Raw genomic sequence first — 27,880 nt, 5'->3', positions numbered from 1 at the left:
CACATGTACAATTCTTGGTTGTCTCCTCAACTTCCCGGTAGCACAGTGGGGATCCAAATAAACAATAGAAACATCATTATGATAATGCTTGCAAATTTTAATGTTATACATCTGTCTCAACAAATGCAATTAAAAAAAAACAATGAAATCATTTTGTACATATTGCCCAAGCATCTGCACATCTCTTTGAGTTTATACATCCATGACATCCGTATGACATCCGGGAATCAGGCTACAAATCATAACTTCAACTCTTTATGTATCTATATATATATATATAGTATATATATTTATAAATAAAACAGGCCACTGTGGAGATGACATGGTACAGTCAAGTCTGTGTTGCCTGCCAGAAAGGCAAATTATATAGCAAAATATTACATGCTTTGGCTTGTGTGGGAGAAGATATACAAAGAATATTGTTAAAAAGCAACGTGCTTGATCAGATCTTTGACAACTTCACAAGCAATGGCATCAGTTTCAGGAGCTTGTTTGCACTTGATGTAAGAAGATGGCTGACATTTACAGACAGCAGCGTGAAGGTAAGGAGTAGAGTGTAGAGCAATCAGGCTTGACGCTACAGTGAACAGAAAATCTTTCTCTGTAGCATTAGAGGCAGCAAAATAATGATGTAGGAATGTCAAGGAAGCCTGATCCAGCACAGAACTGCGCGCGCGTGCAACAAATTGTCATTCCCAACTTCATAGAAAAAACTCCCAGCTCTCGTCATCAAATTAGTTCAGCAGCACACGGAAAGCTTACAAGCATAACACGTAAAGCTTACAAGCATCTTCTTAGTCAAAAAAAAAAAAAGATATGTATTAAGTTGTTTCAACAAAACAAAAAGATGTAAACAAAGACTGCTCTGCTCTCCCAGGAAGCACAAGTGTATCACTTTTATTCACAGTAAAGTACAGCATCACCTGTCACCTGGCAAAATAAAACCCAGAAAGGAGAGCTGGTGCTATACTGACTTTATTTTATTTTCAACCAGTCGTACGTGGCCAGGGAGGAGCAATCAGAAGTGTAGTTTGGTGCCATTCATGCAGTGAGGAGAGATGAGGGAACGATGAGGAGATTAACACTGCAACAACCACCAAACCAGCAGCTCTGTACAAGATTCTTTTCAAGTAAGGCAACATTTTGATGAGACAATGGAATGGACGTGATAGTTGTACAGTATGTGTGTGCGCATGTGTTATTTCAGGTAGACTTAAGTGATAAAGGCTGGATTTAAAATGAACTTCAAAAGCACAAAATACCATTTTGGTAATACAGTGGTACCTTGGCTTACGAGTTTAATTTGTTCTGTGACTGAGCTGATATTTGGTCAATTTATTCATATGTCAACAAACTGTGACGCTGAATGCTGAGTGGATATCGTGAGGTCATACAATTTGTAAGTCAAGGTACCACTGTAATATCGTAAACAAAAGCCTTATGAATGACCTAACAAGCTGTTGGCAGTTTGATGAAATCCTGTATATTTTGGAATATTTGTGTATTGGCAAAATTTGGCAGAAAAGAAGTGGTTTTGTTTGAGGAGGGGGGGAGCGAGAGAGAAATAAAAAGCCTTCCCATATGCTTGCTTGACACATTTGGATGGAGACATCAGTGCAAGTTGGTCCACTGATGGCATCAGCGGTGCTACAAAGTGGCAGCAGAACGGGGCTTTAAACAGGAACCCGGTGGTCTTTCTCAACAGGTTGTGAGCTTTTCAAGCAAAATTGAAACGCGGGGTGGTCATCAGGGCCTTGGCACTGTTCTTTCCATTGTTTTCAATCTCCACCACTGACAAAAGGGGGTTGGGGGATCATTCACCTGCTTCGAGTGCAGATGGGGGTCTCTGTAACGCATTGCAGTTGAGGTCCTTTGTATCTTTATGTGTCACTGAAGGAGAACAAAAAGACAGGAGATTAGGTGGCACCCGCAAAAGGAAACACAAGCAGATCAGAGACATTAAGGGGTACACAAGTCACTTGGATTCACTGGAGAGAAAGAAAAAAAAAAAAGATGAAATACAATGAACCCTTGCATAGTTGCGGTTCCACATGCGGAGATTTACGTAATGTGGGTTTGCTGAATAAAGTGCATGAAATGTTTACATTTTGATCAATTGTTTTGATGTTGACATCAATTTAACTTGGTAGAAAAGCCTTTGGGTTACCAGCTGCTATCTCAGGGTGCAGCTGCAGTGGTAAAAAGCTCCTCTGCAGCTTGATGGAAAGAGATGGAGACAAGAGGAGCAGATCGTGCAGAGGCTTGAGGAGGCACTTACTCGTCCTTAGCGCGCTCAGGGATGGATGCGGCCTCCAGCGCGGCGCGATACTGCAGCAGCACGCAGCGGACACTCTTTACGAAGCCTTTTGAGAGCGGGAAGAGAGGGAAGCCGATGTCCGGATAGCCGCTGCCCTCGGGGAGGAAGCTACGATAGCTCTTTCTCCGTTTCTTGGGTCGCACCACCGGCTGGCCGAACCCTCCGTCGCCGGCGGCGGCGGAAACCGGTTCTGACGTGACCGCAGCGGCATCCTTGTGGTCGGCAAACCCTCGGGAGCCATCGCGGTCTGAAATCTGGCCACTCTCCTGCTGAAAGGTGGACGTAGTGGACGGACTGAGTCCCGCTTCCTCTGGCTCCTCCTCTATAATACTGTCTCCCGCCTTCCTGGGGGTGCTGTGGGCCACGGCTGCTTGCTCCTCTGCAGCCTCAGTGCAAGACGGTTTGGCATGATGAGCCCTGGAGGCAGCGTGTGAAGCGTGGCCCCTTTCGGCTGCATCATGAAGTTCCAGCCATATTTCCAGGCGGTGGACCAGGCGCCAGCCGTTGGAGACAAAGTGCTCCTGGATCTCCTGCTTGAACACCTCCACGGGATTCTGCAGCAGTTGCGTCATGGACTGAACCATTTTGATCAGGGCCATCTCATTATAACAACGGCTGTTTTCATAACCTTCCTGGAGGCCGCGGTCGCTGTCAAAGCCCGCCTCGTTGTAGTAAGGCTCATTGACCAGGATCAGACCTGCCGGGTGACGCAAAAGATGGAATAGTATAAGACCGTGGCACTCACATGCCACCTAACACAGTTTGTAAGTAGGGCTGAACAATTCATCAAATGCAAATCGACATCGCGATAAAGTAGAATGCAATTTTCAAATCGCTCCACTGTGGGGGAGAAACACATTAAAAAAAAATAATAATAATCTCTTTTGTTTCAGATAGTTGTAGTAAGCATATTCAATTATTTCTAATCACAGCAATACGACTCATTACCTATATAATGTTATTAAGTCCACAGACACACAACTGGAAATATAGAAATGCATCTTTAATGGGTAATCAAAATGTGGTTCTCTGAATTATAATCGTATCATGAGGTGGCTCGAACTTCCCATTCGTACATCTTACCCAAAGTGCATTGGGATATTTTTCCAGCTCAACCATGACCCTGGACGCGGCAAGTGGTTGAGGATGGATGGATGTGCTCACCTTGTATGGAGATGAGGACTTGCAGCAGGCTGGACTTGCTGGTCCATCTCTCTGTGCCCTGTTGATGAAACAAATGAAGGACACGGCTGACTATTTTGTCTCCATTGAATAATAGGAGTCAAAAATTCCTAAAAGATTGAAATGACCAACACGTAGCGGCCATTTACCTTGCCGATCCAGGTGCCAAGCAGACTGACACAGACTTTGCCGTTGTTGTAGAGATTGGGATTGAGGCGGCCGCTGCACTGAGACAGGTAACGGAAAAGAGGCGGCAGGGACGGATAAATGTTAGGCAGCTGGATGTCAAACAGGAACAAGCCGTCCTCATAAGGCGTGCGATTTGGCCCCTTGATCAGAGCCGAAAAGAGGTCCTGTGTGGGAGAAACACCCAAAAATGCTAAATGAACATGGAATCATTTAGCTTATTAAACACTAAACACTTATTTATGTTGTGTGTGTGTGTGTGTGTGTGTGTGTGTGTGTGTGTATATATGTATGAATTTCAGACTTGCAAACCCACCATGCGATCTTCAAAGGTTTTGACCATGATGCCATCTGGCAGTGATGTCGCTAGCAGAGCCATTTCCTTTCTTACGGTGCTGAAGAACTTCTTGGCCTCGGCTGGCTGAAATTCCAGTTTGTGAAAGGAGTGTGTTTCTGCGCAAACATGAAGAATTTAAACAACTGGCCGAGATATAGTCTGCATGGTCTTATCTGGTTTGGTTGACTGATTCACTCAGAACCAAAGAAAGCTTTACGAATGGATGCCATTTTTAGTGTTTCAATAGCATTATATTTCACAAAAAGAAGTCAGTTGAACTGCTGACATTTCCCTTTAAATGTAATTAAATATGTTCCTGTTCACGAAAAAAGCAGTTTTCATTTGCTTTTTGAACTGATGCGAATCAAACCATTGAGTGAAAACTAAAGTATTGGCGTAGCACTACAATAAGACAACCTGAGGACAAGCACAACTACACTGTAGCACAACATGTATGACAAAGAACTAAAGAATAAATAAAAAAATAAATAAAAATGGTGTACCTGGCGCCCAATCCAACACAGAGAACACTTCACCCTTGGCACTGGTAAAGGTGACGCCAGGTCTGCCGCCACTCTGTTGGCACAGTACAGGTGTGTCACTCAGAAAGTCACTGGGCCATTCCTGACCAGCCACCGGGGTCTGTGGCTCCTGGCGTGTCTTCTCCTCTGCGGGTTTCTCAGCCTGAATAGTACGTAAACAGAAGGAAAGAGACAAAAAAATTCCCAAGAGGAAGAGAAATCAAATCGACACAGATGACTGACTCGAGGATTCTCAGAAGATACCTTTGTACCCGCAACCCCGCCGGCTTCTACGACAGCCTCCATTTTCTCCTCCTCCACAATAGCCACATTATCCAGCGTCTTTCTCAAGTTCTCCTGCAGCTTCTTGAGGTCATCAAGGAAGCGCTTCTCCTTGTTGGGTTTTTCGGTGGCTGAGGGCAGCGCCGGGCTTGCAACGTTAGTTGCCGAAGCCGGTGCGACTGAGGTGGGAGATGTTGGCGAGAGGCCGGTCCAAAGCTGCTCCACAGTCATGTTCTTGAGGCTCTCCAAGATCCTCAGGGCTTCCTTCAACTCCCGGAAGCCCCGAGAGGTGCAGTCTTTACCCGGCTTCTCGGCTCCGTTGACAGCGCCTGCTGGAGTGCGAAAAAATGCACATTTTGTTCAAATGTCCCAAAAATTCACATTTCCTCCCAGATGTAGCGTTCTGTGTCATTTGTTGTTGCCAACAATAGGTGCATCAATTACATAAATAACGAGACATCTGCAACTCCACAATTCAACAAATCAGAACACAGCATAGTACTACTGTGACTCCTCACCCAGCACGCCCACAACCCTCATGAGGATAAGCGTGACGGAGAATGAATGAATGGATGAATGACTCTCAGATAAATGCAACCTTTTCTTCTGTGTCAAGAAGCAAAAGTCAAAATAAGCCCTCACCTCCTCCAGAAGCTGAACTCGCCACTACCAACGCTTCGCCCTCCTTTCCACCAACTGCTTTGGTGGGACTGGTGACCCCAACTTTGTCCACTTCTTGAGGCGGAATGATGAATGTGGAGTAGCAGGATGTGGGGGTCACCGTCTCTGTGACATCCATACTGTCGACGTGGCTGTCGTCCTCTGTGGTGAGGCCGTTATCCGTCTCCCAGCTGTCGCTTTCGTCCTCCCACTCTTCGGTAGACAGGAGGCTGCTTGTCTCGTCGGCCGAGTCGTAGTCCGTCTCCTCGATCTCGGACTCCACGCAGTAAAGGTGCTGTGTGGATTTAAAGCGTTTCAGCAACTATGATGGCAATAGCGTTCAATATTATCATTTTAGTGATTGGGTTGTACGGCACCTGTGGGAGGACGATAGTGATGGAGTTGTCCGCCCACACCACCTCTACTTTGCTGCTCACATCCACTCTGGACACCTGGCCGACTGATGTCTGAGAGTGGGGATATGTCAAACCAAATCAAAAGACAAAAGCATGGGAGGCTGTTAGTACAACAAAAGGAATAAAACAAAGATTATATAGCTAATTCACAAGTTTCAAATCTGAAGCATTCACATGCAGAAAGAGTGACAAAGCCATCATCATTTTATGTGAAACAGGACATATTAAGACGAGGTTAACAAGCGTACACAAATACAGTTAGCTCAGCTTCTGGCTAGCAGACATCATTGATGGCCATATGTTTAATATCATAAATAGTCATCGTAATTAGTAGCACGGCACAAACACAATTTCAACACACCGTACCTCATTTTCACAATCATTCTCGCCGACTTCCGAGTTCCATATTCTTATGACAATGTCAGTGGTACGGAAGGAGAAATCTGGATGGTCTGCTATGTCGTACACGCTGACATCTTCCTCCACACCAATAACCTGGAGGCCAGGAGAGGAGAGGGAGAAAAAGATCAATTATGCTACCGGTAATAGACTCGACAATGTTTCTCAACATGCATGATGGGTAAAATTATTTCAATTGTTTAACTCTGTGCTCTGGCTTCCTGACTGACCTCTACATCATCACCGGTGGCGTTGAGTTTGATCCACTTAACGACACATGTCCTGCCCTTGTGGTCACCAGACTGGATCACACCATACACGCCAGAGTCCTGGAGGGCTTGGGCTATGGGGGGAAAAACATCGACATTTTAAAGCTCTTATTGTCATAGAAAATACAAACCTCTAATTGTAATGACTTAAATAAACATGATAGAAAACAGAGGTAAAACAAAGGTAAATTAAATACTGAAGAAAATAATCTGGTTAACGATCATGTGTCCAAAAACAAACAGCTTCAATATATGACTTTGCAATAGGCTTACGTCGTTTGTCCACAACAAAGTCGCCAGGGCAAAACTCATGGCCGTCTAGGTGCTGAATAGGGATGAGGTCATTTGATCGTATGCCTTTCTCCACACGTCCATCCTTCCACATCACATCAGCTGTGGTCTTGGTAGATACAACTTCCACAGCCACACTATACATACACACACATTTTGTTAACCAAAATTATATTACTGTGAAAAATATGATAATTAGGGGTGTAACGATTCATCGATACATCGATATAATGCTCTACGATTTGTTGGCATCGATGCTAAACGTAAACATCGATCTATATCGCCCGTTTTTGACCTCGGACATTAGACACGACTTTATTTTGAAATCCAGTTCATTGTTGCTTGCTTCCTCTTTCCGGGAGCAGTGCGCGGCGTGTTGAGTTGTGAGCAGAGCAGGCACGTGAAAGGGGAGGCGACAACTACGCGGCTCCTGGGCTGGTGCTATGGCTAGTGTCTGTCCAAGAAGACGAGGAAATTCGCTCCCCTTTGGGCTTCAAGTCATTCGTTTGGAAGCACTTTGTAATTTCCTAAATAAAGAGTTTGCAGTACGTTGTTGATTTTATATATCAATATATATATATATATATATATATATATATATATATATATATATATCGTGATGTCTCGTGAATGAATCACAGCAGGCTTTAAGATATCGGCGAATATCGTATCGTGTTCTTTGTATCGATATGATATCGTATCGTTACAAAACCCGCGATTTACACCCCTAGTTTGTAACCCTAACCTTGATTTTAAACCCTAGTCGGAAACCCTAACCCTAGCTTGAAACCCTAATTAGCAATGGCAAAACTCCTTGGAAACCCTAGTCAAAAACCCTAACCCTAGTTTTGAAAGCCTAGTTAGAAACCCTAATCTTAGAAACCCTAAAAGTAGTTTGAAACCCTCGTTGGAAACCCTAACAGCTTTAAAACCTAGTTTGTAACCCTAAGCTTGGTTTAAAACCCTAGTCGGAAACCCTACCCCTTGTTTGAAACTTTAATTAGCGATGGCAAAACTCCTTGGAAACCCTGGTCAGAAACCCTAACCCTAGTTTTGAAAGCCTAGTTAGAAACCCTGATCTTAGAAACCATAAAAGTAGTTTGAAACCCTCGTTGGAAACCCTAACCCTAGCATTAAAACCTAGTTTGTAACCCTAACCTTTGTTTAAAACCCTAGTCGGAAACCCTAACCCTAGTTTGAAACCCTAAATAGCAATGGCAAAACTCCTTGGAAACCCTGGTCGGAAACCCTAACCCTCGTTTTGAAAGCCTAGTTAGAAATCCTAATCTTAGAAACCCTAAAAGTAGTTTGAAACCCTCGTTGGAAACCCTAACCCTAGCTTTAAAACCTAGTTTGAAACCCTAACCTTGGTTTAAAACCCTAGTCGGAAACCCTGAGCCTAGTTTGAAACCCTAATTAGCGATGGCAAAACTCCTTGGAAACCCTGGTTGGAAACCCTAACCCTAGTTTTGAAAGCCTAGTTAGAAACCCTGATCTTAGAAACCATAAAAGTAGTTTGAAACCCTCGTTGGAAACCCTAACCCTAGCATTAAAACCTAGTTTGTAACCCTAACCTTTGTTTAAAACCCTAGTCGGAAACCCTAACCGTGGGTTTGGAACCCTAGATAGCAATGGCAAAACTCCTTGGAAACCCTGGTCGGAAACCCTAACCCTCGTTTTGAAAGCCTAGTTAGAAATCCTAATCTTAGAAACCCTAAAAGTAGTTTGAAACCCTCGTTGGAAACCCTAACCCTAGCTTTAAAACCTAGTTTGAAACCCTAACCTTGGTTTAAAACCCTAGTCGGAAACCCTGAGCCTAGTTTGAAACCCTAATTAGCGATGGCAAAACTCCTTGGAAACCCTAACCCTAGTTTTGAAAGCCTAGTTAGAAACCCTAACCCTAACCCTAGTTTTGAAAGCCTAGTTAGTAACCCTAACCCTAACCCTAGTTTTGAAAGCCTAGTTAGAAACCCTAACCCCAACCCTAATCCTAACCCTAACTTTGGAAACCCTAGTCAAAAACCCTAACCCTAGTTTTGAAAGCCTAGTTAGAAACCCTAATCTTAGAAACCCTAAAAGTAGTTTGAAACCCTCGTTGGAAACCCTAACCCTAGCTTTAAAACCTAGTTTGAAACCCTAACCTTGGTTTAAAACCCTAGTCGGAAACCCTGAGCCTAGTTTGAAACCCTAATTAGCGATGGCAAAACTCCTTGGAAACCCTGGTCGGAAACCCTAACCCTAGTTTTGAAAGCCTAGTTAGAAACCCTGATCTTAGAAACCATAAAAGTAGTTTGAAACCCTCGTTGGAAACCCTAACCCTAGCATTAAAACCTAGTTTGTAACCCTAACCTTTGTTTAAAACCCTAGTCGGAAACCCTAACCCTAGTTTGAAACCCTAAATAGCAATGGCAAAACTCCTTGGAAACCCTGGTCGGAAACCCTAACCCTCGTTTTGAAAGCCTAGTTAGAAATCCTAATCTTAGAAACCCTAAAAGTAGTTTGAAACCCTCGTTGGAAACCCTAACCCTAGCTTTAAAACCTAGTTTGAAACCCTAACCTTGGTTTAAAACCCTAGTCGGAAACCCTGAGCCTAGTTTGAAACCCTAATTAGCGATGGCAAAACTCCTTGGAAACCCTAACCCTAGTTTTGAAAGCCTAGTTAGAAACCCTAACCCTAACCCTAACTCTAGTTTTGAAAGCCTAGTTAGTAACCCTAACCCTAACCCTAGTTTTGAAAGCCTAGTTAGAAACCCTAACCCCAACCCTAATCCTAACCCTAACTTTGGAAACCCTAGTCAAAAACCCTAACCCTAGTTTTGAAAGCCTAGTTAGAAACCCTAATCTTAGAAACCCTAAAAGTAGTTTGAAACCCTCGTTGGAAACCCTAACAGCTTTAAAACCTAGTTTGTAACCCTAAGCTTGGTTTAAAACCCTAGTCGGAAACCCTACCCCTTGTTTGAAACTTTAATTAGCGATGGCAAAACTCCTTGGAAACCCTGGTCGGAAACCCTAACCCTAGTTTTGAAAGCCTAGTTAGAAACCCTGATCTTAGAAACCATAAAAGTAGTTTGAAACCCTCGTTGGAAACCCTAACCCTAGCATTAAAACCTAGTTTGTAACCCTAACCTTTGTTTAAAACCCTAGTCGGAAACCCTAACCCTAGTTTGAAACCCTAAATAGCAATGGCAAAACTCCTTGGAAACCCTGGTCGGAAACCCTAACCCTCGTTTTGAAAGCCTAGTTAGAAATCCTAATCTTAGAAACCCTAAAAGTAGTTTGAAACCCTCGTTGGAAACCCTAACCCTAGCTTTAAAACCTAGTTTGAAACCCTAACCTTGGTTTAAAACCCTAGTCGGAAACCCTGAGCCTAGTTTGAAACCCTAATTAGCGATGGCAAAACTCCTTGGAAACCCTAACCCTAGTTTTGAAAGCCTAGTTAGAAACCCTAACCCTAACCCTAACTCTAGTTTTGAAAGCCTAGTTAGTAACCCTAACCCTAACCCTAACCCTAGTTTTGAAAGCCTAGTTAGAAACCCTAACCCCAACCCTAATCCTAACCCTAACTTTGGAAACCCTAGTCAAAAACCCTAACCCTAGTTTTGAAAGCCTAGTTAGAAACCCTAATCTTAGAAACCCTAAAAGTAGTTTGAAACCCTCGTTGGAAACCCTAACAGCTTTAAAACCTAGTTTGTAACCCTAAACTTGGTTTAAAACCCTAGTCGGAAACCCTACCCCTTGTTTGAAACTTTAATTAGCGATGGCAAAACTCCTTGGAAACCCTGGTCGGAAACCCTAACCCTAGTTTTGAAAGCCTAGTTAGAAACCCTGATCTAAGAAACCATAAAAGTAGTTTGAAACCCTCGTTGGAAACCCTAACCCTAGCATTAAAACCTAGTTTGTAACCCTAACCTTTGTTTAAAACCCTAGTCGGAAACCCTAACCCTAGTTTGAAACCCTAAATAGCAATGGCAAAACTCCTTGGAAACCCTGGTCGGAAACCCTAACCCTCGTTTTGAAAGCCTAGTTAGAAATCCTAATCTTAGAAACCCTAAAAGTAGTTTGAAACCCTCGTTGGAAACCCTAACCCTAGCTTTAAAACCTAGTTTGAAACCCTAACCTTGGTTTAAAACCCTAGTCGGAAACCCTGAGCCTAGTTTGAAACCCTAATTAGCGATGGCAAAACTCCTTGGAAACCCTAACCCTAGTTTTGAAAGCCTAGTTAGAAACCCTAACCCTAACCCTAACTCTAGTTTTGAAAGCCTAGTTCGTAACCCTAACCCTAACCCTAGTTTTGAAAGCCTAGTTAGAAACCCTAACCCCAACCCTAATCCTAACCCTAATTTTGGAAACCCTAGTCAAAAACCCTAACCCTAGTTTTGAAAGCCTAGTTAGAAACCCTAATCTTAGAAACCCTAAAAGTAGTTTGAAACCCTCGTTGGAAACCCTAACAGCTTTAAAACCTAGTTTGTAACCCTAAGCTTGGTTTAAAACCCTAGTCGGAAACCCTACCCCTTGTTTGAAACTTTAATTAGCGATGGCAAAACTCCTTGGAAACCCTGGTCGGAAACCCTAACCCTAGTTTTGAAAGCCTAGTTAGAAACCCTGATCTTAGAAACCATAAAAGTAGTTTGAAACCCTCGTTGGAAACCCTAACCCTAGCATTAAAACCTAGTTTGTAACCCTAACCTTTGTTTAAAACCCTAGTCGGAAACCCTAACCCTAGTTTGAAACCCTAAATAGCAATGGCAAAACTCCTTGGAAACCCTGGTCGGAAACCCTAACCCTCGTTTTGAAAGCCTAGTTAGAAATCCTAATCTTAGAAACCCTAAAAGTAGTTTGAAACCCTCGTTGGAAACCCTAACCCTAGCTTTAAAACCTAGTTTGAAACCCGAACCTTGGTTTAAAACCCTAGTCGGAAACCCTGAGCCTAGTTTGAAACCCTAATTAGCGATGGCAAAACTCCTTGGAAACCCTGGTCGGAAACCCTAACCCTAGTTTTGAAAGCCTAGTTAGAAACCCTGATCTTAGAAACCATAAAAGTAGTTTGAAACCCTCGTTGGAAACCCTAACCCTAGCATTAAAACCTAGTTTGTAACCCTAACCTTTGTTTAAAACCCTAGTCGGAAACCCTAACCCTAGTTTGAAACCCTAAATAGCAATGGCAAAACTCCTTGGAAACCCTGGTCGGAAACCCTAACCCTCGTTTTGAAAGCCTAGTTAGAAATCCTAATCTTAGAAACCCTAAAAGTAGTTTGAAACCCTCGTTGGAAACCCTAACCCTAGCTTTAAAACCTAGTTTGAAACCCTAACCTTGGTTTAAAACCCTAGTCGGAAACCCTGAGCCTAGTTTGAAACCCTAATTAGCGATGGCAAAACTCCTTGGAAACCCTAACCCTAGTTTTGAAAGCCTAGTTAGAAACCCTAACCCTAACCCTAACTCTAGTTTTGAAAGCCTAGTTAGTAACCCTAACCCTAACCCTAGTTTTGAAAGCCTAGTTAGAAACCCTAACCCCAACCCTAATCCTAACCCTAACTTTGGAAACCCTAGTCAAAAACCCTAACCCTAGTTTTGAAAGCCTAGTTAGAAACCCTAATCTTAGAAACCCTAAAAGTAGTTTGAAACCCTCGTTGGAAACCCTAACAGCTTTAAAACCTAGTTTGTAACCCTAAGCTTGGTTTAAAACCCTAGTCGGAAACCCTACCCCTTGTTTGAAACTTTAATTAGCGATGGCAAAACTCCTTGGAAACCCTGGTCGGAAACCCTAACCCTAGTTTTGAAAGCCTAGTTAGAAACCCTGATCTTAGAAACCATAAAAGTAGTTTGAAACCCTCGTTGGAAACCCTAACCCTAGCATTAAAACCTAGTTTGTAACCCTAACCTTTGTTTAAAACCCTAGTCGGAAACCCTAACCCTAGTTTGAAACCCTAAATAGCAATGGCAAAACTCCTTGGAAACCCTGGTCGGAAACCCTAACCCTCGTTTTGAAAGCCTAGTTAGAAATCCTAATCTTAGAAACCCTAAAAGTAGTTTGAAACCCTCGTTGGAAACCCTAACCCTAGCTTTAAAACCTAGTTTGAAACCCTAACCTTGGTTTAAAACCCTAGTCGGAAACCCTGAGCCTAGTTTGAAACCCTAATTAGCGATGGCAAAACTCCTTGGAAACCCTAACCCTAGTTTTGAAAGCCTAGTTAGAAACCCTAACCCTAACCCTAACTCTAGTTTTGAAAGCCTAGTTAGTAACCCTAACCCTAACCCTAACCCTAGTTTTGAAAGCCTAGTTAGAAACCCTAACCCCAACCCTAATCCTAACCCTAACTTTGGAAACCCTAGTCAAAAACCCTAACCCTAGTTTTGAAAGCCTAGTTAGAAACCCTAATCTTAGAAACCCTAAAAGTAGTTTGAAACCCTCGTTGGAAACCCTAACAGCTTTAAAACCTAGTTTGTAACCCTAAACTTGGTTTAAAACCCTAGTCGGAAACCCTACCCCTTGTTTGAAACTTTAATTAGCGATGGCAAAACTCCTTGGAAACCCTGGTCGGAAACCCTAACCCTAGTTTTGAAAGCCTAGTTAGAAACCCTGATCTAAGAAACCATAAAAGTAGTTTGAAACCCTCGTTGGAAACCCTAACCCTAGCATTAAAACCTAGTTTGTAACCCTAACCTTTGTTTAAAACCCTAGTCGGAAACCCTAACCCTAGTTTGAAACCCTAAATAGCAATGGCAAAACTCCTTGGAAACCCTGGTCGGAAACCCTAACCCTCGTTTTGAAAGCCTAGTTAGAAATCCTAATCTTAGAAACCCTAAAAGTAGTTTGAAACCCTCGTTGGAAACCCTAACCCTAGCTTTAAAACCTAGTTTGAAACCCTAACCTTGGTTTAAAACCCTAGTCGGAAACCCTGAGCCTAGTTTGAAACCCTAATTAGCGATGGCAAAACTCCTTGGAAACCCTAACCCTAGTTTTGAAAGCCTAGTTAGAAACCCTAACCCTAACCCTAACTCTAGTTTTGAAAGCCTAGTTCGTAACCCTAACCCTAACCCTAACCCTAGTTTTGAAAGCCTAGTTAGAAACCCTAACCCCAACCCTAATCCTAACCCTAACTTTGGAAACCCTAGTCAAAAACCCTAACCCTAGTTTTGAAAGCCTAGTTAGAAACCCTAATCTTAGAAACCCTAAAAGTAGTTTGAAACCCTCGTTGGAAACCCTAACAGCTTTAAAACCTAGTTTGTAACCCTAAGCTTGGTTTAAAACCCTAGTCGGAAACCCTACCCCTTGTTTGAAACTTTAATTAGCGATGGCAAAACTCCTTGGAAACCCTGGTCGGAAACCCTAACCCTAGTTTTGAAAGCCTAGTTAGAAACCCTGATCTTAGAAACCATAAAAGTAGTTTGAAACCCTCGTTGGAAACCCTAACCCTAGCATTAAAACCTAGTTTGTAACCCTAACCTTTGTTTAAAACCCTAGTCGGAAACCCTAACCCTAGTTTGAAACCCTAAATAGCAATGGCAAAACTCCTTGGAAACCCTGGTCGGAAACCCTAACCCTCGTTTTGAAAGCCTAGTTAGAAATCCTAATCTTAGAAACCCTAAAAGTAGTTTGAAACCCTCGTTGGAAACCCTAACCCTAGCTTTAAAACCTAGTTTGAAACCCTAACCTTGGTTTAAAACCCTAGTCGGAAACCCTGAGCCTAGTTTGAAACCCTAATTAGCGATGGCAAAACTCCTTGGAAACCCTAACCCTAGTTTTGAAAGCCTAGTTAGAAACCCTAACCCTAACCCTAACTCTAGTTTTGAAAGCCTAGTTCGTAACCCTAACCCTAACCCTAGTTTTGAAAGCCTAGTTAGAAACCCTAACCCCAACCCTAATCCTAACCCTAATTTTGGAAACCCTAGTCAAAAACCCTAACCCTAGTTTTGAAAGCCTAGTTAGAAACCCTAATCTTAGAAACCCTAAAAGTAGTTTGAAACCCTCGTTGGAAACCCTAACAGCTTTAAAACCTAGTTTGTAACCCTAAGCTTGGTTTAAAACCCTAGTCGGAAACCCTACCCCTTGTTTGAAACTTAATTAGCGATGGCAAAACTCCTTGGAAACCCTGGTCGGAAACCCTAACCCTAGTTTTGAAAGCCTAGTTAGAAACCCTGATCTTAGAAACCATAAAAGTAGTTTGAAACCCTCGTTGGAAACCCTAACCCTAGCATTAAAACCTAGTTTGTAACCCTAACCTTTGTTTAAAACCCTAGTCGGAAACCCTAACCCTAGTTTGAAACCCTAAATAGCAATGGCAAAACTCCTTGGAAACCCTGGTCGGAAACCCTAACCCTCGTTTTGAAAGCCTAGTTAGAAATCCTAATCTTAGAAACCCTAAAAGTAGTTTGAAACCCTCGTTGGAAACCCTAACCCTAGCTTTAAAACCTAGTTTGAAACCCGAACCTTGGTTTAAAACCCTAGTCGGAAACCCTGAGCCTAGTTTGAAACCCTAATTAGCGATGGCAAAACTCCTTGGAAACCCTGGTCGGAAACCCTAACCCTAGTTTTGAAAGCCTAGTTAGAAACCCTGATCTTAGAAACCATAAAAGTAGTTTGAAACCCTCGTTGGAAACCCTAACCCTAGCATTAAAACCTAGTTTGTAACCCTAACCTTTGTTTAAAACCCTAGTCGGAAACCCTAACCCTAGTTTGAAACCCTAAATAGCAATGGCAAAACTCCTTGGAAACCCTGGTCGGAAACCCTAACCCTCGTTTTGAAAGCCTAGTTAGAAATCCTAATCTTAGAAACCCTAAAAGTAGTTTGAAACCCTCGTTGGAAACCCTAACCCTAGCTTTAAAACCTAGTTTGAAACCCTAACCTTGGTTTAAAACCCTAGTCGGAAACCCTGAGCCTAGTTTGAAACCCTAATTAGCGATGGCAAAACTCCTTGGAAACCCTAACCCTAGTTTTGAAAGCCTAGTTAGAAACCCTAACCCTAACCCTAACTCTAGTTTTGAAAGCCTAGTTAGTAACCCTAACCCTAACCCTAGTTTTGAAAGCCTAGTTAGAAACCCTAACCCCAACCCTAATCCTAACCCTAACTTTGGAAACCCTAGTCAAAAACCCTAACCCTAGTTTTGAAAGCCTAGTTAGAAACCCTAATCTTAGAAACCCTAAAAGTAGTTTGAAACCCTCGTTGGAAACCCTAACAGCTTTAAAACCTAGTTTGTAACCCTAAGCTTGGTTTAAAACCCTAGTCGGAAACCCTACCCCTTGTTTGAAACTTTAATTAGCGATGGCAAAACTCCTTGGAAACCCTGGTCGGAAACCCTAACCCTAGTTTTGAAAGCCTAGTTAGAAACCCTGATCTTAGAAACCATAAAAGTAGTTTGAAACCCTCGTTGGAAACCCTAACCCTAGCATTAAAACCTAGTTTGTAACCCTAACCTTTGTTTAAAACCCTAGTCGGAAACCCTAACCCTAGTTTGAAACCCTAAATAGCAATGGCAAAACTCCTTGGAAACCCTGGTCGGAAACCCTAACCCTCGTTTTGAAAGCCTAGTTAGAAATCCTAATCTTAGAAACCCTAAAAGTAGTTTGAAACCCTCGTTGGAAACCCTAACCCTAGCTTTAAAACCTAGTTTGAAACCCTAACCTTGGTTTAAAACCCTAGTCGGAAACCCTGAGCCTAGTTTGAAACCCTAATTAGCGATGGCAAAACTCCTTGGAAACCCTAACCCTAGTTTTGAAAGCCTAGTTAGAAACCCTAACCCTAACCCTAACTCTAGTTTTGAAAGCCTAGTTAGTAACCCTAACCCTAACCCTAACCCTAGTTTTGAAAGCCTAGTTAGAAACCCTAACCCCAACCCTAATCCTAACCCTAACTTTGGAAACCCTAGTCAAAAACCCTAACCCTAGTTTTGAAAGCCTAGTTAGAAACCCTAATCTTAGAAACCCTAAAAGTAGTTTGAAACCCTCGTTGGAAACCCTAACAGCTTTAAAACCTAGTTTGTAACCCTAAACTTGGTTTAAAACCCTAGTCGGAAACCCTACCCCTTGTTTGAAACTTTAATTAGCGATGGCAAAACTCCTTGGAAACCCTGGTCGGAAACCCTAACCCTAGTTTTGAAAGCCTAGTTAGAAACCCTGATCTAAGAAACCATAAAAGTAGTTTGAAACCCTCGTTGGAAACCCTAACCCTAGCATTAAAACCTAGTTTGTAACCCTAACCTTTGTTTAAAACCCTAGTCGGAAACCCTAACCCTAGTTTGAAACCCTAAATAGCAATGGCAAAACTCCTTGGAAACCCTGGTCGGAAACCCTAACCCTCGTTTTGAAAGCCTAGTTAGAAATCCTAATCTTAGAAACCCTAAAAGTAGTTTGAAACCCTCGTTGGAAACCCTAACCCTAGCTTTAAAACCTAGTTTGAAACCCTAACCTTGGTTTAAAACCCTAGTCGGAAACCCTGAGCCTAGTTTGAAACCCTAATTAGCGATGGCAAAACTCCTTGGAAACCCTAACCCTAGTTTTGAAAGCCTAGTTAGAAACCCTAACCCTAACCCTAACTCTAGTTTTGAAAGCCTAGTTCGTAACCCTAACCCTAACCCTAACCCTAGTTTTGAAAGCCTAGTTAGAAACCCTAACCCCAACCCTAATCCTAACCCTAACTTTGGAAACCCTAGTCAAAAACCCTAACCCTAGTTTTGAAAGCCTAGTTAGAAACCCTAATCTTAGAAACCCTAAAAGTAGTTTGAAACCCTCGTTGGAAACCCTAACAGCTTTAAAACCTAGTTTGTAACCCTAAGCTTGGTTTAAAACCCTAGTCGGAAACCCTACCCCTTGTTTGAAACTTTAATTAGCGATGGCAAAACTCCTTGGAAACCCTGGTCGGAAACCCTAACCCTAGTTTTGAAAGCCTAGTTAGAAACCCTGATCTAAGAAACCATAAAAGTAGTTTGAAACCCTCGTTGGAAACCCTAACCCTAGCATTAAAACCTAGTTTGTAACCCTAACCTTTGTTTAAAACCCTAGTCGGAAACCCTAACCCTAGTTTGAAACCCTAAATAGCAATGGCAAAACTCCTTGGAAACCCTGGTCGGAAACCCTAACCCTCGTTTTGAAAGCCTAGTTAGAAATCCTAATCTTAGAAACCCTAAAAGTAGTTTGAAACCCTCGTTGGAAACCCTAACCCTAGCTTTAAAACCTAGTTTGAAACCCTAACCTTGGTTTAAAACCCTAGTCGGAAACCCTGAGCCTAGTTTGAAACCCTAATTAGCGATGGCAAAACTCCTTGGAAACCCTGGTCGGAAACCCTAACCCTAGTTTTGAAAGCCTAGTTAGAAACCCTGATCTTAGAAACCATAAAAGTAGTTTGAAACCCTCGTTGGAAACCCTAACCCTAGCATTAAAACCTAGTTTGTAACCCTAACCTTTGTTTAAAACCCTAGTCGGAAACCCTAACCCTAGTTTGAAACCCTAAATAGCAATGGCAAAACTCCTTGGAAACCCTGGTCGGAAACCCTAACCCTCGTTTTGAAAGCCTAGTTAGAAATCCTAATCTTAGAAACCCTAAAAGTAGTTTGAAACCCTCGTTGGAAACCCTAACCCTAGCTTTAAAACCTAGTTTGAAACCCTAACCTTGGTTTAAAACCCTAGTCGGAAACCCTGAGCCTAGTTTGAAACCCTAATTAGCGATGGCAAAACTCCTTGGAAACCCTAACCCTAGTTTTGAAAGCCTAGTTAGAAACCCTAACCCTAACCCTAACTCTAGTTTTGAAAGCCTAGTTAGTAACCCTAACCCTAACCCTAGTTTTGAAAGCCTAGTTAGAAACCCTAACCCCAACCCTAATCCTAACCCTAATTTTGGAAACCCTAGTCAAAAACCCTAACCCTAGTTTTGAAAGCCTAGTTAGAAACCCTAATCTTAGAAACCCTAAAAGTAGTTTGAAACCCTCGTTGGAAACCCTAACAGCTTTAAAACCTAGTTTGTAACACTAAGCTTGGTTTAAAACCCTAGTCGGAAACCCTACCCCTTGTTTGAAACTTTAATTAGCGATGGCAAAACTCCTTGGAAACCCTGGTCGGAAACCCTAACCCTAGTTTTGAAAGCCTAGTTAGAAACCCTGATCTTAGAAACCATAAAAGTAGTTTGAAACCCTCGTTGGAAACCCTAACCCTAGCATTAAAACCTAGTTTGTAACCCTAACCTTTGTTTAAAACCCTAGTCGGAAACCCTAACCCTAGTTTGAAACCCTAAATAGCAATGGCAAAACTCCTTGGAAACCCTGGTCGGAAACCCTAACCCTCGTTTTGAAAGCCTAGTTAGAAATCCTAATCTTAGAAACCCTAAAAGTAGTTTGAAACCCTCGTTGGAAACCCTAACCCTAGCTTTAAAACCTAGTTTGAAACCCTAACCTTGGTTTAAAACCCTAGTCGGAAACCCTGAGCCTAGTTTGAAACCCTAATTAGCGATGGCAAAACTCCTTGGAAACCCTAGTCGGAAACCCTAACCCTAGTTTTGAAAGCCTAGTTAGAAACCCTAACCCTAACCCTAGTTTTGAAAGCCTAGTTAGTAACCCTAACCCTAGTTTTGAAAGCCTAGTTAGAAACCCTAACCCCAACCCTAATCCTAACCCTAACCCTAATTTTGGAAACCCTAGTCGAAAACCCTAACCCTAGTTTTGAAAGCCTAGTTAGAAACCCCAATCTTAGAAACCCTAAAAGTAGTTTGAAACCCTCGTTGGAAACCCTAACCCTAGCTTTAAAACCTAGTTTGAAACCCTAACTTTGGTTTAAAACCCTAGTTGGAAACCCTGAGCCTAGTTTGAAACCCTAATTAGCGATGGCAAAACTCCTTGGAAACCCTAGTCGGAAACCCTAACCCTAGTTTTGAAAGCCTAGTTAGAAACCCTAACCCTAACTCTAGTTTTGAAAGCCTAGTTAGTAACCCTAACCCTAACTCTAACCCTAACCTTAACTCTAACTCTAACTCTAACCCTAACCCTAGTTTTGAAAGCCTAGTTAGAAACCCTAACCCCAACCCTAATCCTAACCCTAACTTTGGAAACCCTAGTCGAAAACCCTAACCCTAGTTTTGAAAGCCTAGTTAGAAACCCTAATCTTAGAAACCCTAAAAGTAGTTTGAAAGCCTCGTTGGAAACCTTAAGCCTAGCTTTAAAACCTAGTTTGTAACCCTAACCTTGGTTTAAAACCCTAGTCGGAAACCCTAACCCTAGTTTGAAACCCTAATTAGCAATGGCAAAACTCCTTGGAAACCCTGGTCGGAAACCCTAACCCTAGTTTTGAAAGCCTAGTTAGAAACCCTATTCTTAGAAACCCTAAAAGTAGTTTGAAACTAGGGGTGTAACGATTCATCGATACACATCGATATAATGCTCTACGATTTGTTGGCATCGATGCTAAACGTAAACATCGATCTATATCGCCCGTTTTTGACCTCGGACATTAGACACGACTTTATTTTGAAATCCAGTTCATTGTTGCTTGCTTCCTCTTTCCGGGAGCAGTGCGCGGCGTGTTGAGTTGTGAGCAGAGCAGGCACGTGAAAGGGGAGGCGACAACTACGCGGCTCCTGGGCTGGTGCTATGGCTAGTGTCTGTCCAAGAAGACGAGGAAATTCGCTCCCCTTTGGGCTTCAAGTCATTCGTTTGGAAGCACTTTGTAATTTCCTAAATAAAGAGTTTGCAGTACGTTGTTGATTTTGCGTATGAATTGTTATAAATCAGGATATTGTTCTATATCGATCGTAGAGCACTATATCGTGATGTATCGTGAATGAATCACAGCAGGCTTTATGATATCGGCAAATATCGTATCGTGGCTCTTTGTATCGATATGATATCGTATCGTTACAAAACCCGCGATTTACACCCCTAATGATAATACTACATATTAGCGTCATCTAGAAATAAATCCAATGCGCAACAATAGAGGTAAGTGGCCCAAACATAATGTGACTATGTGACATCCCACCTGTCTCCTGGTTTGAACTCGCGAGAGAACTTGGTCCTCTTCCGCTTGTGTTTCCTCTTCAGATTACGTATCGAGAGTGGGATGCTCTTCTTCCGGTTGGTTCCCAGACCGCCGCTTTGTGAAGACGTTGTGGAGCTGGCCGATGATGTCAGAGAACTACAAAATAGGTAGAACGAGTGAGTTTTTTTTCATTCGCTCTATCCAGTAAAAGATTTAACAAATGCAATACATTCTCTGACGAAAGCAGAAGTTGCTGCGGGGCAGCACTGTCGGAAATGTTTTAAGGTGAGACCTATATATTTTGTCTGAACTAAAAAAAACAAAAGGCTTTACTCACTCATGTGGCGCACAACACGAGTATGCGTGCGTCTCAGGTAAATGCTAACTGCTATACCTAGTGTCGTCCGTGTCTTCTGCTGCCTCATCATCAGCATCGTGCTCGCCGTGTTCAGCAGGAGTGTTGCGAGTCTTGTGGTGGTCAGGCGGGTTGGGATTGTTAGGGCAGTTATTGTCGTGATGGGAGGCATCTGTCTGTTCCAATTTGTGGTCGCCTGTTGACAAATGAAAACTTCAATACATTTGCAATTTGAAACTAATTTTTTTATAGGATTAAAAATAACGCAGTAACGAACAAAAAAAAACATCATATCATATCAAAAACAATTAGATGGGTTACTTTTCTGTGTGTAGTGAGGGAATAAATTAGCATCTTCATTTGTTTTCCTGGAATATGGCAGACTGTGCTGCACTTCAGCATGACTTATCAACAAACTATTCCCTCAGCTCAGGGCGTCATTTGTGGAGAGTCGGTCTGACAAACTGCGGCTCTCACTTGAATTTAACACTCTCCGATACGGCATCAATACATTTAGTTCCCAGATACGTGAGGGGTGATGTGAGAACATCTTTCATTTTCTGCCCATGACAAATGAATAAGGACTTTATGTGCGTAACGAAAACGGGACTGCAGTTTGTTAATCAGAATACAGCATTGTTTGGCACCTTGCGTATCAGCGTTCTCTGTCTTCTTGCCAGAATCTTTCTTGAAAAATCTTTTCAACTGCAACACACATATGCACAAATGAGTCTCACTGGGATCACTTTTGTGTGAACTGACAGTTTTACTTATTACTTGGTAACAAGGTCATCTCAAGCTAATTATCAGAAATGCCTAATGTAATCGAGACCTTTCGGACTACAGGGTCCTCTTGCGGAACCGGATTCCCTTCAAGTCCTTCAAAGGTGATGCGTGTGGCATCCCCAATAGCAGGGAACACATAGAGCCCCCTGTCTCCAAGCTGCCTCTGGGTGTGGTCATAGTAGCCTAGGCGCCTCACCCTAAACGCAGTGAAAAGAGCAACATTACACACAGAACAGTGTACAACAATGGTCGGATCTTAACGGGCGAGCTCAAAAAATAAATGTGTCTACATGACTGCTGAAAATCAAATTTGCTCCGTGAACCAGTTGTATTTTTTTCCCTCCTCTAGTTGGCACTCTTGATTTGAATTCAGGGTTTAAGATATGTCAAGTCAGTGTGCTTTAACTCCAATGTTAACGAGAGAGTGCCATTGGGAGGAGTCAAAAACCAAACTGGTTTATGAAGCAAATTTGAAGCTTCATTTTCCCACCATTACAAGATAGTTTGGCTTCATTTGCACCAGTGAGGGGGGGCGAACCAACCTGCAGAGGTTCTCCTGTGTGATGGTGCAGGGAGGAGGATAGATGCTATCAGAACCTTTTGGGGAGAAGCTTTTGGTGATCCACGTAACCTTCAGCTCAGAGACCTTAACCTGAATAGATCACATTAATAATTCCAACTGTAGCCTCACAGTATGAAACTAATTGCATTTACATTTTGCTCCAAAACACACTGATATGATTGAAAATTAATGGCAGCTTCATTTTCCATCAAACCTGCATGAAACAGCAAAGAGTTCCTTTACCTCCTCCACCACCGCCCTGAACTTGCAATTCCTGCAGAGGACAGGTTTGACACCTGACAGCCACCGGACATTAGAGAAGATTTTAGAAGGACCAATCAGGACCTGGCCTGGATAGAACCCATATTCCTCATCTAAGAACAGACCCTGAAAAACAACAGTCAATGTTGCCGCAGCAGACAAAAACAGCACATTATATTTCAATAATTAAACAACCAAGAGACTGTCAGGGCTGCTCATAAATTGACACAAAAGCCAAATTAGAGTAAAGGAATATCTATTATGTTCTTAAAATATAAATCAGCCATGTGGCTTAGATTTCACAGTACATCACGAGAGCATCAATTCCATACCGGATCACAAACATGAGGACTGACATCGTACAGCTTGGCGCCATCCTCCACGCTCATGGAACATCTGGAAGAAAATGAGATGATATCAATTGACACAATCGCACACTCAATGAAACTCAAATTAGCTTACCTGGCTCCATTGGAGAGCTTGAGAATAATATGATTGGTAAAGTCGTAGACTTTCCCAAGCCAAAAGTCATAAGCTATGTAGTCACCGTACATGAAAGACTGGGGAGGAAATAAAATGACAAACAACAAATTATCTCAAAACATAACAGACAATTTAAATAAATGGAAGCAATGGAATTTTGTTATGCTACTGGTACCATTTAGCACAATTAAACAAAAGTAAAAAAACAAAACACAATTTCAAATCTTATTACAAGTTCTGTAGCACCCAACACTGTCATATTTTACTTGTCAGAAAAGTAGAGATTACTAGGAGAGGGCAAGAGGCTCTTGACTGGTTCAATTAGCATATTTAATTGCATACTAGTTTCTTGATGATAAATGTGAATGATTACCCAAATATGATGTAACTCTTTGCTGTTGACAGAATACAGTACACAGTTTGTGCCCACCAGTTTCACTGCACACTCAATGTCCACGTTGGTCACAATACCACACTGGCTGTCCTGCAATTACACATGATGAGAGAGACAACAAAAGTTACTTTGTTGTGCCTGAACACATTTTTCCCTCCAATTAAAAAAAAGTAATGAAGGTTCATTACTTTTTTTTTTTTTTTTTTTTAACAAAAATGACCAAACAAAAATGACGCTAACCTCAATTTAATATTACACAACCTTTTGGGGCAATCACTGAAATCAAAAGATTTTCACAGTTAACACTGCGTTAATAGTGACAATAAAGGAATTCGATTCAATTCAATTCAATTTTTGTAATTGATGAAAACTGCTCCAGCTGTCTCAGGTCCGAAGCACGTCTTCTCCAGACTTTCGCGGATGTTCAAAACTTCATCAATTAGTCGTAGTGGGATTTGAAAATCGTTGTATTCTATTTTTAGATTCATTGGAATTCTGAGCCTTTAGCAATGCAGCCCCAGAACATAGCTTTGTACATCTCTAAATAAAAAACGGATGCATTTGTGTGTTCGTCTTACATTTGAATTATTGCGTCGAACAATGTCTCGGATCACGATGGATCGATCTTCAAGCAACAGCTGTGGTGAGAAAAAAAAATTTAACATACAGAATCTTTCAAACATTTTTGTGCCATTTTTATTATTATTCTGCAATATCATTCTAAAAGAGAGACTAAATGTGAAAAGAAGCTTCATTCTGACACTCCTTAGACTAAAATAGGTCATCAGGTTCCTTTACATACAAATCTTCAGCTGTGCTGTGCCAGTTATGTTTTTCCTATTACTAAAAAAAAAATACTCTATGAGAACTGACATAGGGTGGAAGCAAAGAAGATGCTATAGCAGACTGACAACAACTTAAAATAAAGTTCATAAGTAGATCGCACGGTATACTTAGGATAAGGAGATTCATCTGATAAAGCACACATTTTAATCTATAACCTATTGCATAAATTGAAAAGAAATAACTACGTTGAGCGGGTGGGGTTTCAAACAAATATATTATACAACAGTACATACTAAAATAAACACTTTTAAAAACGTAGTATAAGATGGTTGAATCGGTGTGCACAGCCTAAGCATTGTTAAACGTATGTTGTTCTTCCACTGATGCACAATGTTGTTTTCGCCACACACAAAAAGGTTCGCAAAGACACAATTCCTGTAGGAATCGAAGCTAATGATTGTCGGTGTAACAAAAAACAAGTACATAATCAATTACAATGACGCCCTGATAGCTTCTTGTAGCTGCCACGAGACAGGGCCGAGTGGCGGCAGGCTATTGATTGACACAGAAGAACTACTAAACCACCTAGACAAAACAATGGAATAAATGAACCAGTGCCTAATATACAGGCCGTTCATCACCTTTCTGTGTAAGGCAAGACAATGAAAAAGAAGAAAAAAAAAATATATACATAGAAGGGAGGAAGTAGTCCATCGACCAGACAGAGACATGAGGAGGATAGGGGTGTGGTGGCAAAGAAACTGAAGATGAGCAGCAAATGCGGCACGGAGCAGATATTTGGGCAGGCCATTAAGTGGGAGATTCAGAAAGAACAGAAAGAGAGAGTGACAAATCAAGAAAAAACAGAAGGGGGGGGTTGTGAAAATGGTGGTTGTGAGTATGCATTTGTGTTTGTACGTGCGCGCGGTGGAGAGTCGTCTGTCTCCTAATGGGCAGGGCCGACTGCGGATAAGAATGGAAGCAAGAGATCAAATGAGATCCATTATCCCAAGGCAGGGCACGCATCCAGTCAGCAGCATATTAGGTCAACATTTCCCAGCTGGGAAAAGGTGGGGAGATAACTGGGGGGATTTGAAAACATGACTGGAATGGTAGATGATGAGATGAGGATGAGAAGGAGAGCTTTAAGAAAATATCAAGAAAGGTCATCGTGTGTCAGAACATAAACTGCTACCGTAATTTTCGGAGTATAAGTCGCACCGGAGTATAAGTCGCACCAGCCATAAAATGCCCAAAAAAGTGAAAAAAAACATATATATGTATATAAGTCACTCCTGAGTATAAGTCGCCCCCCCACCCAAACTATGAAAAAAACCGCGACTTATAGTCCGAAAATTACGGTATATATCTCCTTGACATAATAAATGCAAATGGCAGGTTCGTTGAACACAGTGAGAGTTACAACACCTAATGCTGCATTGTATTGTAAAACACAAAAAGTGCCTTTTAGGCTTAATCAGAATCAAACTGATGAGCCTCACAATGAAGTCCACAGCGTAGTGGAAGCTAGACTCAAGACAGAAGTATTTGTGAGCATGACCCTGTGTGGCGTTTGCATGTTCTCCCCATGCCTGCGTGGAATTTCTCCAGCAACTCCGGTTTCCTTGAACATTCCAAAAACATGCTGCTGCCCGATGACTGCTGGGAGAGGCACTCATCGTGGGGATAAGCGGTAAAATAACAGCAGTCTTTGAGTGGTGTCACAGCAAGCCAAAATGTTCTTTCTTGGTAAAATCGGTGTACATTGTATTCTGATTTGATCTGAGATTTGGTAAAGGCTGATAAACAACAGCACATGACTCCCGGTGCAGGCTAAAAAGGTACACGGGGACAAAGTGACACAATGACTGAAATAGACTTCTTCTAGGCCAGTCACGTACGTCTCTTTGCAACAAGCCTATGTACACTCTTTCCAGATCAGTCTTTGTTTTAGGGCTGTATCCTTTAACAATAGGTTTACATGACAGCAATACGACATACATGCAGAAAGGAATGTTCCCCGTGATCACTGAAAAAACGAAGTTTGGGACCAGGTCAGCTGTAAGAACAAGCTGAGTAAGATACAAACTGGTTGCATCTATCAAAGCCAAGTTGAGGCGGTTCCCTCTTTTTTTTTTGACAATTATGTCATTTCCTTTGTTTAAGCACACTTTTGCCTTGGCTGTCATTTTCATAATGGACAAAATGAAATGTATATATATTACTGAGAAACACTTGTGATAAGCATGTCTGCTTCCTCACAAATTCTCTCTTTGTTTCTACTATATGTGCCCTATGGCTGAGGTTAGTGAAATGTCATGAAGCATCCTTTCCCTTACAGATCATTCAAAATGCACCTAAGAATATGCATGGGGATCGGTTACACCCAGCTGAGGAGCTAGCCCAAGTTTAGAATGAGCCCGTCACTGAGGGACATCTTCATGCACCTGTCGTAAGGATGAGCTCGCCTACACCACAAAAAAACCACACACACATCTCATAATACACGAGATAAATACCATACAAGATGTAAGACAGTGCACCAGCTCAGCAACTTACGGCTAAGAGCTATGCTGCTAGCTAGCATGTACGCTTCGAGCGCTAGCAAGCTAGCCATATGGGCTAAGGCGTTCAAGCAAATGAATTATTAGATGCACCGAGTGAAAAACAAGTCCACGCGCAATCGCGTTCACTACTGACACAGACAGTTTGCGGAAGTGTGTCAGGCAAAGAAAGCCGTCAAGGGTCAATTGTTTACACTTTAGCAATGATGTGGTACCTGTGACTCCCCAATGTCCTGCTTCCCTCCATCAGGGTACCACTGGACACGGACAAAACCACGAACGAGAGGCCGACTGTCACACAGGGCTCGTCCACCTCCACCGCCGCCTTTTCCTCCTCCTCCTCCTCCATCGCCACCACCACCATCTCTCCCTCCGCCATCATCGTCCGAGTCGGAGTTGAATTCCTCCTCGCCGTGAATCATCCGTACGAGGCCAAACCGGAGAGACCCTCTATACTTCCTGGAGACCAGGTCGTGGGAGAAGAGAAGCCGCTGAGACCCGTCGGCCGTGGGAGACAGGGCCATGGATAGCGGCTCGGAGCACGGACTTGCCGCGGGGGAAAGGCCCGGGGTCGGGGATGGAGGCTGGGCTGTGTCCGTCGAATCGTGTGCTGCGGGCTCCGCCATCGCTGCTGTTGTCAGGGAGTGATGCTGGAGCGCTAGGACGACACTGTGCGGTGAAAAAAGTGCAACCTGGAAGCACGAGAAGGCACGAGAGTACGTAGCGATACGCAAGCTCCGTAAATAGCGTAACTTGCGTAACGAGAGAGCGTCATCGCGTTGTGCCATCTCTCGTCGATAGATGTCAGACAAGTGCTTGTTTTGTTTTGGGATGTATCAAAATATACAAATACTTTGTAGAGTTTATTCA

The 27,880-nt window shown here is 42.4% G+C and overlaps 1 protein-coding gene across 3 annotated transcripts; it reads right to left on the bottom strand.

The window, feature by feature from the left end:
* Positions 1 to 76: 76 nt before the first annotated feature.
* Positions 77 to 27,756, bottom strand: ube2o (ubiquitin-conjugating enzyme E2O). Of its 3 annotated transcripts, none has more exons than XM_037268815.1 (23): positions 27,226 to 27,756; positions 24,239 to 24,298; positions 23,640 to 23,750; positions 23,246 to 23,343; positions 23,116 to 23,179; positions 22,766 to 22,909; positions 22,503 to 22,612; positions 22,007 to 22,157; positions 21,822 to 21,879; positions 21,214 to 21,370; positions 20,820 to 20,975; positions 6,843 to 6,997; positions 6,531 to 6,643; positions 6,268 to 6,396; positions 5,863 to 5,952; positions 5,468 to 5,780; positions 4,808 to 5,157; positions 4,526 to 4,706; positions 4,002 to 4,138; positions 3,649 to 3,852; positions 3,482 to 3,539; positions 2,279 to 3,014; positions 77 to 1,890 (listed from the first exon to the last, which is right to left on the bottom strand). In XM_037268815.1, the coding sequence occupies exons 1-23, from the start codon at positions 27,634 to 27,636 to the stop codon at positions 1,881 to 1,883; spliced, it is 3,996 nt and encodes a 1,331-aa protein (XP_037124710.1). In that variant the 5' UTR covers positions 27,637 to 27,756; the 3' UTR covers positions 77 to 1,880. The 3 variants fall into 3 exon arrangements, with proteins under 3 accessions (XP_037124710.1, XP_037124735.1, XP_037124817.1); XM_037268840.1 differs by having other exon boundaries at positions 4,808 to 5,154; XM_037268922.1 differs by lacking the exon at positions 77 to 1,890 and having other exon boundaries at positions 2,275 to 3,014.
* Between the last annotated feature and the right edge of the window lie 124 nt (positions 27,757 to 27,880).

This window comes from Syngnathus acus, chromosome 1 (genome assembly GCF_901709675.1).
Source record: "Syngnathus acus chromosome 1, fSynAcu1.2, whole genome shotgun sequence".
Classification (NCBI taxonomy): domain Eukaryota; kingdom Metazoa; phylum Chordata; class Actinopteri; order Syngnathiformes; family Syngnathidae; genus Syngnathus; species Syngnathus acus.
The sequence above is the reverse complement of the archived record's forward strand: the minus strand, read 5'-3'. Positions and strand labels throughout refer to the sequence as shown.